This window comes from Sander lucioperca, chromosome 7 (genome assembly GCF_008315115.2).
Source record: "Sander lucioperca isolate FBNREF2018 chromosome 7, SLUC_FBN_1.2, whole genome shotgun sequence".
In the NCBI taxonomy this organism is placed as follows: domain Eukaryota; kingdom Metazoa; phylum Chordata; class Actinopteri; order Perciformes; family Percidae; genus Sander; species Sander lucioperca.
Genome location: NC_050179.1, coordinates 28,486,131 through 28,500,521, shown reverse-complemented (window position 1 = coordinate 28,500,521; position 14,391 = coordinate 28,486,131). Strand labels below are relative to the sequence as shown.

The window sequence follows — 14,391 nt, the reverse complement described above, 5'->3', positions numbered from 1 at the left end:
TGTGCTCCGAATACTAGCGTTGTAAGCTAATCAGCGGTCCGTGCTAGCGTCTTTCAAGCTCCAAACTCATTCGATTAGCATGAAAATATGTCCCAGAGAGCGACAGAGTGGGTACACATCTGTTGTTACACAGAACCAATCCGAAAAGCCGTCATTGGAAACTACCTAGCAGGTGATTGGATAAACCATCTGTCTATCAAACTCTTGCTGAAGCCAGTCGGAAGAAGAGCGAAAACATCTTTTCCACTGACAAATGCCTTCAGTGCCATTCTTTGCTCTTCTTTCAATAAAGATACAACTGATGCTATTGCCACATCTACGCTAACCTCTTCAGGAGCCGCCATTGTTGTTTTGAACGAACAGTCACGTGCTAAACCTTTCAAGACTAAAATAAAGTTCTGAATGTAAAAATCTTTTTAAGAGTCAAGCTCAGTTCTGTACACTTGTTCCCTGTCTGCTGTTCTAAAGCTTAAAAAAAGACCCAGTGGGCCCAGTTTCTATCCTTGTTGTTTTTTTTTAAGTCAACCTCTACAGCCTGAGGGTAACACTGAAACTAGTTAGAACAATAGCTCCCTTACACTTCATGGCGCATTAGTGCAGATTTAAGATTTTTGCTGTAAAAAAGACGTACATCAGCACGTCCAAATCTATTAGTGTGGTCTTTACCTTGAAGAAACATAATGCAAAAGGTGCTAAAAGCAATAGGAAGAAGACAATGAGCAAACATGTAATAAAAGTCAGAGAGATGTAAAAATTCTCATCAAGATTTCTATGTCTAAAAAGTCACATTTTCACTATGAATAAAAACACTGTGTTAACTAATGTACACTAATGGTGAGAGCATCTTTGCGGTGTGTCAGAATGAGGTAAAATAACACCTTAGGACAACATAATGTCAAGTCAGCAGAATGTTAACAGCAATCCTGTTTTTTGATTTTCTGTTTTTGATAGATTGAACGACTAATTACCATTAGAAAAAAGATTGTGGTTTGGATTAAAACATCGGTCCACTTGAATAGAACTCCCAAGACATGAACACACATTTCCTGGTTGAAAGTCTTATGTTTTTCCTGGACGCAAACTCTGCTCCCCTGCTTGTGTTTTATGAGCTACACATCCACCCCGAGCTGCATCACGGAGGGAAGACACACACTCATCTGCACACACTGCTCACACTAATGACACAGAGCTGGTTCAAAATAGGCAAAGTATCCCTTTAAATTATTTACAGAGTACTCTCCAGTTACATGCTGTAGACATGGAGGCTGATGCCCCCATAGACTCCTCTGCATGTAAACAGATAGTGAAGGTCAATATCCAGGCGGCTTTGATCACAGGAGAATTGACCATCCATTGATGCTCTCAGTACTGTATAACCACAGTCAATGTGTCTGTTTGTTCCTTTGTGTCAATATTGTAATCCTTCACTACTGGCAGTCCTCCAATCTTTGTCTGTTGAACCTTTCAAGACTAAAAAAAAGCAATAGAGGAAGACAATGTGCGGATAAAATTTGATTAAAATTCGGATCAACAATTCTATGTCTAAAAAGTCGCATTTTGAACTATAAATAAACACTGTGTGTTCACTAATGTACACTTATGGTGAGAGCATATTTGCATTGTGTCAGAGTGAGCTAAAATAACACCCATTAGGACAACATAAAGTCTAGTCAGCAGAACACCAATCCTGTTTTGTGATGCTGTTTTTAAAATAGTATTATGGAAAAAAGCTGTGGCATTATGCATTGACTCAAAAAAGACAAGTTGATGTGTTACCGCTGCATTTAGCTAAACATTATAAACAATATATTTGTGCTAGACATTGCATTTGTCAGAGCCACATGCCCTGTCCACAGATAAATTACTCATTTTAATTTTCACTTACAGGAGGTCCGAACTCTTAGAAGGTCAATTCATCAAAATTTAAAAAAAAAGAATTCTCACTTACCTGTAGTGGTATCTAGCCATGCAGATACTTCTGGTTTTATTTGTTAAAGTTTTAAGATATCTATTTGTGAGATATATATCAAGATCTAATATAATGGAGGTGAATGGAATTTGTTTTTGGTGGTCACAGAATTTAAAATTTGCATTTGAAAAATTCAAATACATGTCTTTCCACAAATAATCTGCATTACTCTAGGCAATTCACAGGGTATCTAGAGAGGACTGTTACTTTGGTAGAAAGTAGTTCCAAACAAATCTCAATTCACATGGCATTTTATTGGGGTGTACCTTTGGAGTACTCTGTGGAGTTTTTGACCACTGGTAGTGCTATGGAGCAATGTTTTTGAGGTGGTGCCCATTTTGTTGAGAGGCACCTGGCTGCAGGCCTCCACTGTGAGGTCGCTTCCGGTGCAGGCTCCAGAACACCTCCACTGTCAGGACGGGAAGTGCAGACTGAGTGAGGACGTTTAAATGTCGATTTCACCTGCCTTTTAAATCTAGGGAGACCAGCGAGTCAGCATATGTCCCGAGTAGCGGTGAGTAGCTGGTTTTGCTTATCCACAGAAAGTAAATGCATGGTTTCTTGTGTTCTTCGTCAATATAGGTGCCGTAAAATAGTAATGTTATAGAAGTCATTAATGATGCAAATTACCGAATGTTACATGTCGGTTTGGGTTGTCATTTTGAAGCTAAGTTAGATAACGTCAAAGTTAACTTTCACCAATGGCGGTTAGCATCAACACCTTAAATTCTCAGGGATTATTAACTTTTTAGTGCATAACGTAAAGTAACTGTTCGCTTTTGTTTGTATGTAACATTATAAAACATTTTTGTAAACTCTCCTTGCATTAGCTGGGCATCGTCACAAAGTTGAAAACGTGTCTTTCTGAACTCACAAACGTGATGAGACAGCCAAGCTACCAACACGATGCAACACACCATGATGTTTTGCCACAGGTCGACTAGCTAATTAGTGATATCACCTGTTTAAGTGCACAAGTGGAATCAAAATGTGGTAGGACTACATGGCACATTTTTATTTTTTTATTTTTCCACCTCTGTTGTATACTACAGTATATAAACAAAACGAATAGTAACTGAAATTACTGAGAAATAGCATCCTTCTGCACCATCAGTACTTTTATTTGATACTTGAATATATTTTGCTTCTAACATAACATACTAAATTACTTAAGTGTCTTGTTTTAGCCACTTTCACTTAAGTACATTTATGAATGCCGGACTTTAACCCGTAGTGAAGTATTTTCATAGTCATTATTACTTCTTCTACATAAGTAAACCTGGTGCAAGTGGCCATTTTACCTGTAAGCAAAGACAATCTAAGTTTGCAGGCTGTATACATTCATTTGAATTGAAGTTCATGTACTATAATTCAAACACGATGCATTTTATATCCTTTTTAGATGCATCATTCAATCATTCCATGTGGTGGGAAGCCTGCAGTGGAACGCTGCACAACATGCTGCAGTCAGTTCCACTGCCCCCTTTGTCCCAAAGGCATGTTTAAACCAAGCCAACCAGCCAGACTTCAGCAGCATTTGGAGGTCCACATGAAAAATGCCATTGCATTTTAGATTAAAGATACACACATGTGCACACACACAGATTTGTGTGTGTGTGTTCATGTGACTTGTTTGTCATTGTCTAATATAAACATTTTCTGGACTTACTCTTAGATAAGATCTGCCGCTGCAATTTGAACTGCAGGAATAGGGGACATTATCATTGTCCTATTTGTGACAAAACCGTTATTAGAAGGACAAACATGGAAGCACACTTAAAGTCTTGTCCCATACAACAAACTTCCACCTCAGCTGCTGCCCAGTCCAAACAGAGTCAGGATTCATCCTTGCCCTCCCTGCAACCAAGTTCATCTGCTGCATCCATTCCTCTGCTTCCACCAACCATAATATCCCCATCTCCAGACCTTCTTGTGCAACAAGATACAACCATATGTACTATTCCCTCTGCCCAATCAATTCAAACATCTACCATCCACTCCTCAGCAGACACACATATGACAGTGTCTTCTCCTTTGGTTTCCTCTTCTGTTGTACATACTGCCCAAGAGACTCAAGGTCCAAAATCCAAACTGAAAAAGGTTGAATGTCCCCTCTGTTCAGTTACTTGGAAACTGGCACCATAAAAAAGCCTTTTGAAATGATGTGTGGAGTGTGATTGCATGGAAAGGGATGCATGGATGGGCTGTCCCGAATTGGAATCAGTGACGCATGTTCATGAAAAGAGCCCATATTGATCATTTTAATGACTATTATTTATCTTTTAATGCAACTGTCTTTTAGAAACCTTTCCCAGTCACTAAATCCTGGCAACTGGACAGAGAAAACTGGATTACAAATGCAGGTAAGAGTATAAAGTATGTATAATATATAATGTATGTATATATTAATAGTTGAATACTTTAATACTGTAAAACAAAATTACATAATTGACTTCTTTCTGATATCTAGGGTTTTCCACGACAACCGTACCTGATTGACTGTGGCATCTTCATGTTGATGGTAGTAAACATTTTTTGTTATATATTAATTATTTGTGTAATTCTGTGTGCGTTAAATTAAGTTAAGAAATCAGCATTAAATTAAAATTACTATGTTTTATTCCTAGAATGCCCTTTACACCACACTGGATACTCCCTATGACTTTTCTATTGTAAGTTGATTCATGCAATCAAATCAACAACAAAACATTTATTATGACATAGTGTGAGTTTTTTTTATCTTCATTTTTCAGATGGACATGCCACTTTTGCGACAGTGGTGGTGTATCATCCTTTTGGAAAATGTTGACCTTGGAAGGTGAGACCGCAAAGATTTTGATATTTGAGTGACTTGAAATTGTTACAAGAAATTTTTATTTATTTCTATTGTTTAATCATTTTTTGAGCCATGGAAAGCTGTTCGCCCACTGGACAGATGCATCAAAAGCCCTCCTGCGAGGTGAGGTGCCACCAGTGTTTAGGCTGATGAAAAGGAAGGTGGATGACATAACTGAGGTCAGATTTTAATTTTGTTTGAGTGTTTTTTATTTGTTTCAGGTCAGAAACCAGTATTTCCATTTCCCTATTTTTTTTTTTACCTACCAATCTTTTTTCCAATTGTACTGCAATTGTGGGGTTGCTTTAAAGAATATGCCATTCACAAGTTAAGGTCAGACCTGCTGTCTGTAGTTTCAAAATAAAGTGTCTAGATAATGCATGATTGGAAAATTAACATTTGTTGAGCTCTCTAATATGTCTAGGTGGACATATTAGATGAGGGCACTGATGGGATCTTTTCTTCTTTTTGGAGCTTTGTTTTGAATATTACAACTGATCATTTTGCTTATTTATATATTTTCAGGAAGAAGAGCAGCAGGCTGAGGTCTCAGTCAGACCTGCCGACGTGGACACACCAGTGGAAGGGGTAAGCTTTTACACAGTATCTATTGGTCAGATACTGTTGGTGCAGCAGCTATGGTACAGACATCTTTCTGTCTTTTCCATAGGACTCGGTTGAAGATCACATTCTTCACGATTGCAGACATGCAGCAGAGTGGGTTGAGGCCAACAAACAACTGTTCTCTGCCAAAGTGGACCTGTCTGATGTTCTGTACATGGGGGAGGAGAACCAGGCTGAGGCTGCTCTGCAGTATGGGAGGATCAAATGGATGACCATGAAATGAATCAATCGTGGAGCCCTTCAAATTCACATTTTACAGCACTGAGGACACGTGGAAATTCTGTGAGGAAAAAATGGACAAAAGAAATAATTTGGCCTATTGTGAATGTCACACAGATGAGTGAGTTTGTGTTCGAGAATAAAGGGCTACAGAACATTTGATCATGTTGTGACTTGGTGTGTTTTTTATGTTTTTCTCATTGATCACCTAATAATTCACTTGGATTATACTGTAGATATCAAGAGTTAGGGTTGTATCTAGTGGTACTTAGGTGTTCCAGCAGCACAATAACATAATTAGCATAAATATAGAACCAAAAATGAAATTTATGGTGGTTAAGAATAAAAATACAGAATAATACAACAGAAAAACAAATTGAAAAAGATATATAGAAAAAGAGCAGTGCAATAAAGTCAAAGTTAAATGATAATGAAAAGGCAGCGAAGTACTGTATATACTGTATAGTACACAATAAAATGTATAGGCCTATGACATCTTATGAGATGTTGGCTTATGAATATGAGTAATAACTTAAAAGAAAATTTGTGCACTGACCAATGTTATTCCTGCCCTACATTGTTTTCATTGATCAACTATTTGACCTTCTCTTTTCAAGATCCTAAGCTTTATAGTAGGCTACAAAGACAATTGAGCCCCGAGTCATATCACCCACCGTTTGTTTTTCATAATGACTAAGTTGTAAAGTTACGCAGTACAGTGTATATTAGTCTACATATATGGCAATCATTAATGATAAGTGTTTTGAAAAGACAAAGGCTAATGTTTCAATTGTCCAAATGAAAAGCTTTACTTTTTTCTTTGAATTAATACAGGTTATGGATGGCTTTTTGTCCTAGATTTGGACAGAATAAATCAAAATGCCCATGTTGGGGCTCATGCGCAACATAAAAGGAAAACACAGAACAAAAATGACAAACAAAACAAAAGTTTACTATAAAAATAAAAACGATATATACTATAGACAAGGAATTGATAGATTGTACGTCATATTGTTTACTAATTAATGCATTTGTGAGGAAAGCGATTCAACCGGAAGTGCATTTGCGATTTTATTTTGAAATGTATCCCGTGCATTTCCTGTCCTGACAGTGGAGGTGGCTTGACAGTGGAGCCTGCGGCGGTAGCGACCTCACAGTGGAGGCCTGCAGCCAGGACCTCTTGATTTTGTTTGCATTGCTATGTGGGTGCCCATTTTGTAGCATACACATGCATCTTAGTGAGAAACACTGAATGTAAAGAAAACCGCACAGAGCACATTTAATAAGAATTCATGTTGTAAAGAAGGACTTGCTATTTATGTTCGGGGTAACGGGGATCAGCCAATCAGCGCCTTTGTTTTGGGGTCACAGAGAGGACACCTGTTTGCGCTGGCTGATAAGTTCATTTTTAAGTTAGTAGTGGGAGTGGCCGGGAGAAGCACATTGTAGATATTTCTGAAGTGTATAGTTGTCGTCTGTGTCGCCATCTGTGCATGTGTGCGTTCAGAGACATGTGAGTACACTGGTGTAAATGTTAACATATGTGTATTTTTGGTGCCTTAGGTTTATATGAATGTTCTGGGATACTCAGTTGAAATGCAGTATGTTAGCATAAATTTCGCTAGCAGCATGCTAATGCCTAGTATTATTAGTGTTACATTACTATTGTGCTTATTTGTGTACTTACATGACACTGTATAATTATTATTGGAGTGTTTACAATGGTTGTGTAGCAGAGAATTATGTTTGGGTTACTGAGACCCAGCAGTAAGAAGGCTGTTTTTTTAATTTAATAAGGAGCTGATGTGTGTTATCTGGTATATTATTTGGTTATTTGATATAAGCAGCTATAGCTACTTGAAGTGAAAGTTATACTAATTACCATTTATTAGATTTACTAATTGCATCCTGTCAGCACTGTCGTTTACTTGTATGCTGATATACCCTTTTTTATTGTTTATTGTAGAACCACACGTACACTCACGAAGACATAGACAAGCATCTGCTGGCTGCCAATAAATCTATTGAAGAGCATCAGAGCATTTGACTGCATTCTTACCGATGCACCACAGTGGTCACCTATTCCCAACTAGCTTCAGTTACAGTCCTAGTTATCAAGTCTCCATTACAAATTGGTCCTTCGAGCCGGATAGTGTGACTGCTGTGCGTGAGGATGTTCCCATATGGTAGAGGTGAGGCAACGCCACTTCCTGATACCCTCCCGAGACGTCAGACACGCCCGCCAACCTGGCTTGCTGACTATGACGTCTCCCTGCCTGTTGTGGAGAGACCCCACCAGGCTGCAGCACTCTCCCCACAGCCCCCCCATCAAATGCAGGAGCCCTACTAAGTCTCCATTACACATGTGTTAGATACTGTACACCAGCTAAATAATATCTGCACAGAAGAGATGAAGGCAGCAGAGAGAGCTGAGATCACACTCAAATATACTGATCGTTAATTAGATCTATGTCATCACCACAGCTGTCCCTTAGGCCCTTAAGGTGCATTGTGGTTTTACTTACGCTCAGCGATGACCATGGGTGGGTAGAACAGAAAGTATCCCACCAGCTCTGCGGTCAGCTGGTTGAGGAGGCCGCTGGAGATCGTCCCGTTGAGAATGGCATCCTGGTTCTTCACCACATACACCAGAGAGACTGATGGAGAGCCTGGGTCCTGGGAAACACTTTGGATCTGAGGTGAAAAAATTATTTTTTTCAATACGCAAATGAGGCAGTGGTAATTGACACATGTATACAGAAATATTGGTAACACTTTACTTGAAGGTATCTACATAAGTGTGACATGACACTGTCATGAACACATGACACTGTCATGACACAGTCATGACACATGAACCCTAACCCTAACCTATTTTTGGTGGGCTCTGCTGTTTGTCATATGTGCTGTCATATGTGCTGCCTGAGCAACCTAACCCTAACCATAACTTGTCATGACAAAAACTGAATGACACTTACTAAAAGAAGCGTTACGCCATAACTGTTTATGACTTGTTTATAATGTTTATGACACGTTCATGACAGTCTGTCATGTCACTCTTATGTAGATACCTTCAAGTAAAGTGTAACCGAAATATTTAATGGTATACCAAATGTCTAAGATGCCCAAAACAAATGCATAACATAGCTCCAGAGACAGTATAACACTTTGAATGAACAATGTTTTTTTCTTTCTATAATAGAACCTGTGTGGCGCTCTGAAAACAATGTGATTGGGATCTGAATTCAGTGCAAAGGTCTACAAATACTACAGGACCCCAGGACCCCTGCCAACCCCTTCTTAATAACTTTCCCCTCAGGAAGAAGACTCAGGGCTATCAATTCCAAGATGTCCTGTTTCCTCAACAGCACTTACCATCCAAATATTAAATGCCTCCCCAACTCAGCACCAACATCTTACGAAGGTTTGCACTAACTAATATTGTATTTTAAAGCAACAGACACTTTAATCTGTACTGACTGTTGATATTTTTCATCTATGGCTGTATGTAATGTTTTATGTGGTGGGGGTTATGTATTATGTGTCTTTATTTCTTATATGTGTCTTGTCTGTCGATCTGACATGTGCCTACGGAGGCAAATTCCAAACAACTAAGTTGTATTGCAATGAAAGATTGAATCTGAGTCACCATAGTAAAGCGAATGATGATATGAGATATGAGGAATTCCCATCAGAATCCTCCATGAGTGTTAATATTTTCAGAGGATGAATTATGAACGGACCCGACAGTATATCTGCCTCTGCTTGCTGAGACCTACTTTATGATTATGATGGCGTGTGCATGTTTATCCTGCGCTCTTGAGAGTACCTCGGCAGTCAAAGAGAAAGAGATGGAAAGTGAGAAAGAGAGAAAGATGCAGAGAACAAAAGGAGGAAAAATAGCTGAAACTGTAGAACAATGAGCTTTGATTGTTGATAATAAACCATTGTAGCCATTGTCATTCCCTCCTTTAAGTGTAACTTGCTATCACACCTTTTGACTTTTTGACTGTGTGACCTTTTATTGAATAATTACAGAGCAATGTTCAGTGTTTTGTGTTAACTTGCAGTAAAGCAGTTCCACTGTGAAAGAGCAACAGTATGATCGCAATAGAGCTTTATTGCTCACATTAGCCTGCATAGCATGCAAAATATATATAAGACATACTTGGCTGTTTGCATTTTGAAAAAATAGCCTTCATGACGGCATGTAGTACCTCTACAGTGAGCCTGTTGTATGTCTCCAGCACTTTGTCCTGAGCCTCTTCGAAGGCGTTTTCCATCCTCTGCTCCAACATCTGGACAAAACTGCAGGAGTAGATGTTATCTGTTGGGCCGACGAATCTCAACACTGGGGGGAGATCGAAAATTATATTTAATTGGTATTGAAAGTACAGAAGCACATAGCATTCACAACAGAAAAAAGTAGACACCTTATCTCATAATTATTAGTTACTATCTCATAATTACGAAAAAAGATCTCATAATTATGAAATTCAGATCTTTTTTTCAGAAATTTTGAGAAAATAGTTGTTGATCGTCGCTAGCCTAGGCTACATGATAAGACAGTGGGCAATGATGGCACTATTGCATTAAATCTTGCTTAAATTGCATTTTATTTCCTTCTCGGTATGAGACCCTGAAATATTAATGTTACTTAATGTGGATGGCATAAATATTAGTATGTCAACACTGTGCAGGCAGAATGCAGATGGAAAGCCAAGTCAAGTCTGACCTGCTGGAAGTCACTGTCTTCTTACAGTAACACTTCTTAATAAGGAAATATAAGTAGATTAAATAAATTGATAACTATACCTAACTGGTTTCACTTTATTTTACCGTACAAAGATGTAATAAGCCTTGATTTGTTACAAATTAGACCAAAAATAATGTGGTCTTCATTAGACAGGAAACAAACACAGTTATAGCCTAATCAGACACCATATACCTATATTATGTTGTAATTAGAAACTGCATATATTGCCATATTAAACCCAAAATATGCTATACTTCTACACTATTATACCAAATTCTACATTATATAATTAGAAATCTACAAAGAGAAAGGCAGCCGTTTTGCTGAGGTACTGCCACGGGAAAATTGGGAGGAAAGAAGGAGGCTGTGGCCCCTAATTGAATAGGAGCGGCAGGCCGGGAACTAGCTTTCTTTGGGGGCATGGATACATTGATGGACGGCAGATTGGAGACGAAAGGTGAAATCGCAGGGGACACTGTCTGTTTATGGCTGTGAAGCAGTGGAAACCTTTATATGGACGAAATTCTCCTCAAAGCCTACAGTTCATTCACTGTATGAGTGTGTGAAGTAAACAACTGTTAAACTAGCAGTTCTTATTTCTAGTGTTCTAATGTTTATGGTAAATGAAACTATTTGTTTTGTTCATTGATGCTTGAAAGACATTGTTAAAAGGAAAGCACTATTTTTGTTTTGTCAAGGGCAAAAATCTAATTTGTTGTTTTTGCAAGACACTCATTCTTCCAAAGTGGATGCAGCCTTTTGGATCAATTAGTGTGGAGACAGAATTATATTCAGTCACGGCTCTAACCGATCTGGAGGTGTAGTGATCAGCTTTAACAAGCTCCCTGGAGAAATTATGAATCATTGAGCTGAGACGGACACTGTTTGACGGTGGTAATGAAGGTTGGAAGTCTATTTTTTATAATAACCAATGTTTATGGCTGTAACAATGACGGACAAAACAAAAAAACTGATGGATAATATTACAAATGTGATTTCAGAGTTTAAAGTATTGTACCCTACCGATTATATCTCAGTAGGAGGTGACTGGAACATGACCCCAGATGAATGGGTGGATAGAATGCCACCTGGGTTAAGGAAAATGAAGCGTAATGACATAGGAGAAAGTTTTATAATAGATAACAATCTGACTGATGCATGGAGAAGCCTTAATCCCGGGGTTAAACATAACTTATGGTTTAAGCCTAATGGAGGAAGCAAATCTAGAATTGACTATTGGTTGGTAAGCGATAATTTTTTTACATATGTAATTTTAGAACTCACAGTGAGGGAAATCAGAAACATAGGGTATGGGAAGTTTAATTCCAGAATGCTACAAAATAAAGAATATTGCATTGTTAGATACACTATAATGGATAATAAAAATGAGGATGCAATTGAAAGTAATATTGGTAAATGGGAATTTACTAAATTTAAGATTAGATAATTCACCATACATTTTGCCACGAAATTAACAGGAAAAAATGGATTGAGGCAGGAGAAAATAACCCTTTGTATTTTAGTTGTTTAGAAAACAGACATCAATGAAACTCAATCACAAGCTAATGATAAATGGTCTGTAGAAAGCAAACATTTTAAAAGTATAAAAAAGGAAGTGTTTTAATTTTACTTTAAATTGTACTACTCAAAACATTCTGGCATAAAGGCTTTATGGTAAACTCAAGAATGTTATCCCATGAATTGATGAGTCCTTTAAGAATATGTAAATCAGATTTTAGAATTGAGGTGTTGGATTCAGTTATTCTCAAGATGACGTTAAACAAATCTCCAGGGTCAGATGGGCTTACGACCAATTTCTATGAGTTCTTTTGGAAAGATGTAAGAAATATGTTATTCAAAGCTTTAAAGGAATGTGTAGAGAAGAAAGAACTGATGTCAACTATGAAACAAGGATTAATCACCCTGATTCCTAAATCTGATAAAGACAAAATATTATTAGATAATTTGAGACCAATTACATTGTTAAATACTGCTATTACTGCTGTTATTGCCACTAGGCTGAAGGGATGTATTTCCACCATAATAAGTTAGACACAATATGGATTTTGAAAGGAAGGTTACAATAACATGAGACTTGTTTTAGATTTACTTGAGTACAACAATATTATTCAAGAAAGTGGGTTTATTTTTAATTTTTTATAAAGCATTCAACTTTGTTGAACATCCCTTTATACTAAAAACTTTGCATCACTTTGGATTTGGGGAAAATGTATTGATATAACTGGAATGATGTATAATGGAATCAATAGTTCTGTAGTTCTAGGGCATGGCCCTTGTCCAAGATTCAAAATCACGAGGGGAATTCATCAGGGTTGCAGCAGCTCTCCACTATTATTCATAATGGTAGCAGAAATGTTATCTATTTTGATCAATTGATCGCATTGAAGGGTTAAATGTGAGTGATAAATAACAAATAATACTGGCAGACGACAAAGTAGTAGTAGTAGACAGAGTCATATACGGAGGTGAACAATGTAAAGTGTAAAAAGAAGTTTGATTTAAGTATGAATTAGATAGACTTTGACGTTTTTGCTTCGACGTAATTTATATGTGGTTTCAAGCCTGTGTTCAAATATTGTATCATTATTATTATTCACAGTTTAAACAGTTTGATGCAAGTACCAACAACAATAACCTGAGGTAAGAACTAACTGAAGCACTGAGAAAGAGCTGGGGAAAGAGAAATGATTAAGAAACTCTACAACAATCTACTTAATCAAGCTGTATCTGGAATCTGTATCTGGGGCTGTGATTTTGGTATTTAAAGTATGACTCTAGATAGATGGCTATGCCTGTGTGGCTGGGCTGATGAACTTAAGCAGTGTGACAGAAAAAAAGGATTATCGCCACTATCTAGAATGAGAACAACTTAAAGAGTAAGTATCTGTCAGCATCACAAAGTTCCGCACTGGGGAGGAACAGGGTAAACAATATTGAGTCCATCATCTGTCTTTCTCCGCTCTATTTTAAAAACCTCTAAAAGGACTGGGATAGGAGAGGTGGACATTATGGAACATTATTCTGACCTAAATTCAAACGTTGGTGCTTATGAGTGCAGGCTACATCTTCAAAAGAAAAAGGAAAAGGGACTCTACATCCTTCCCTAGTCTCATAGTCGGCAACACATTGTAGGCACAAACAGTGTTGACCCAGTTGATAATCTTATGCAAATTGTGCTGTGGATGGTGAACTGGCATATACTGTGTATTTATGGTTTATGAGCTGAACATTAATGCAATGTATTAATTCAGTCGGGTAAGGTAAGGATACCACCAGCAGCGACACCCAGACATCCCGGAAGGGGATCTCTTTGGTGGGCACGAGTCCGCTGACTCAATCCCCCGAAGACGGTTCTCTTGCCGGCTCTCCCTCCTCTCCATTGGGAGAACTGGAGCCCGAAACAGCAGAGGACTACGGAGCCCCACCACTCGGCTGTCTCCGTTCCAGAAGGGGAGCACCGCACCAGTGGCTTTTTCTCCTCCGCAGCGGGTGGGCTCCCTGCCTACCGCTAAGGCTTTTGTTCTCGACCTGTGTGAATGCCGAGTAGCATTCCCCAAACCCGGGAGACAGACAGCACTGATGTCTTGCTGTGCACCGTTCACCAGGGTCCAAAGCGACACGGAGTTCCTAGCGGTCCCGCCACTGCAGCAGAGCTTGGCCTCATCCCGCTTCCGAAGGTCTCTTTTTTTCGGCAGATGGTAGCCCACACCACATCTCCCCGAAACCCGGTCCATGCTTGCTTCACTGACCGCGTGTACCTGTGTACTGCCTGGGTGACCATCGCTTTGCTGTCTCCGCCATGACCGCTAAGCCTTTTACTGTCCCCCGGAGTTATATCTGCCTACACAGATCACAACTCCCAGCCAATAGCAGACGTGTGCTCTTGGGCGGTACCATTGCCCCTGGTGGGTTGTTTGGACCGCACCTTGGACAGCCACGGGCTATACTGTAGGTGGTGGAGGGGAT

At 38.8% G+C, this 14,391-nt stretch overlaps 1 protein-coding gene and 1 long non-coding RNA gene across 2 annotated transcripts in view; one reads left to right on the top strand and one right to left on the bottom strand.

Moving 5' to 3' along the window:
• Positions 1-4,119: 4,119 nt before the first annotated feature.
• On the top strand, positions 4,120-4,641 carry LOC116057934. Its single transcript, XR_004106910.1, has 3 exons — positions 4,120-4,332; positions 4,440-4,490; positions 4,597-4,641. It is a non-coding gene; the product is annotated as an uncharacterized LOC116057934 (long non-coding RNA).
• Positions 4,642-8,165: 3,524 nt separating this feature from the next.
• LOC118495442 (UPF0606 protein KIAA1549L-like) overlaps positions 8,166-14,391 on the bottom strand; it is a 96,907-nt gene continuing 90,681 nt past the window's right edge. Inside the window, exons 6-7 of the mRNA XM_036003205.1 lie at positions 9,866-9,999; positions 8,166-8,342 (exon numbers count right to left, since the gene is read on the bottom strand). Of these exons, the coding sequence (XP_035859098.1) occupies positions 8,166-8,342; positions 9,866-9,999 (311 nt within the window). The remainder of the gene's footprint in view (positions 8,343-9,865; positions 10,000-14,391) is intronic.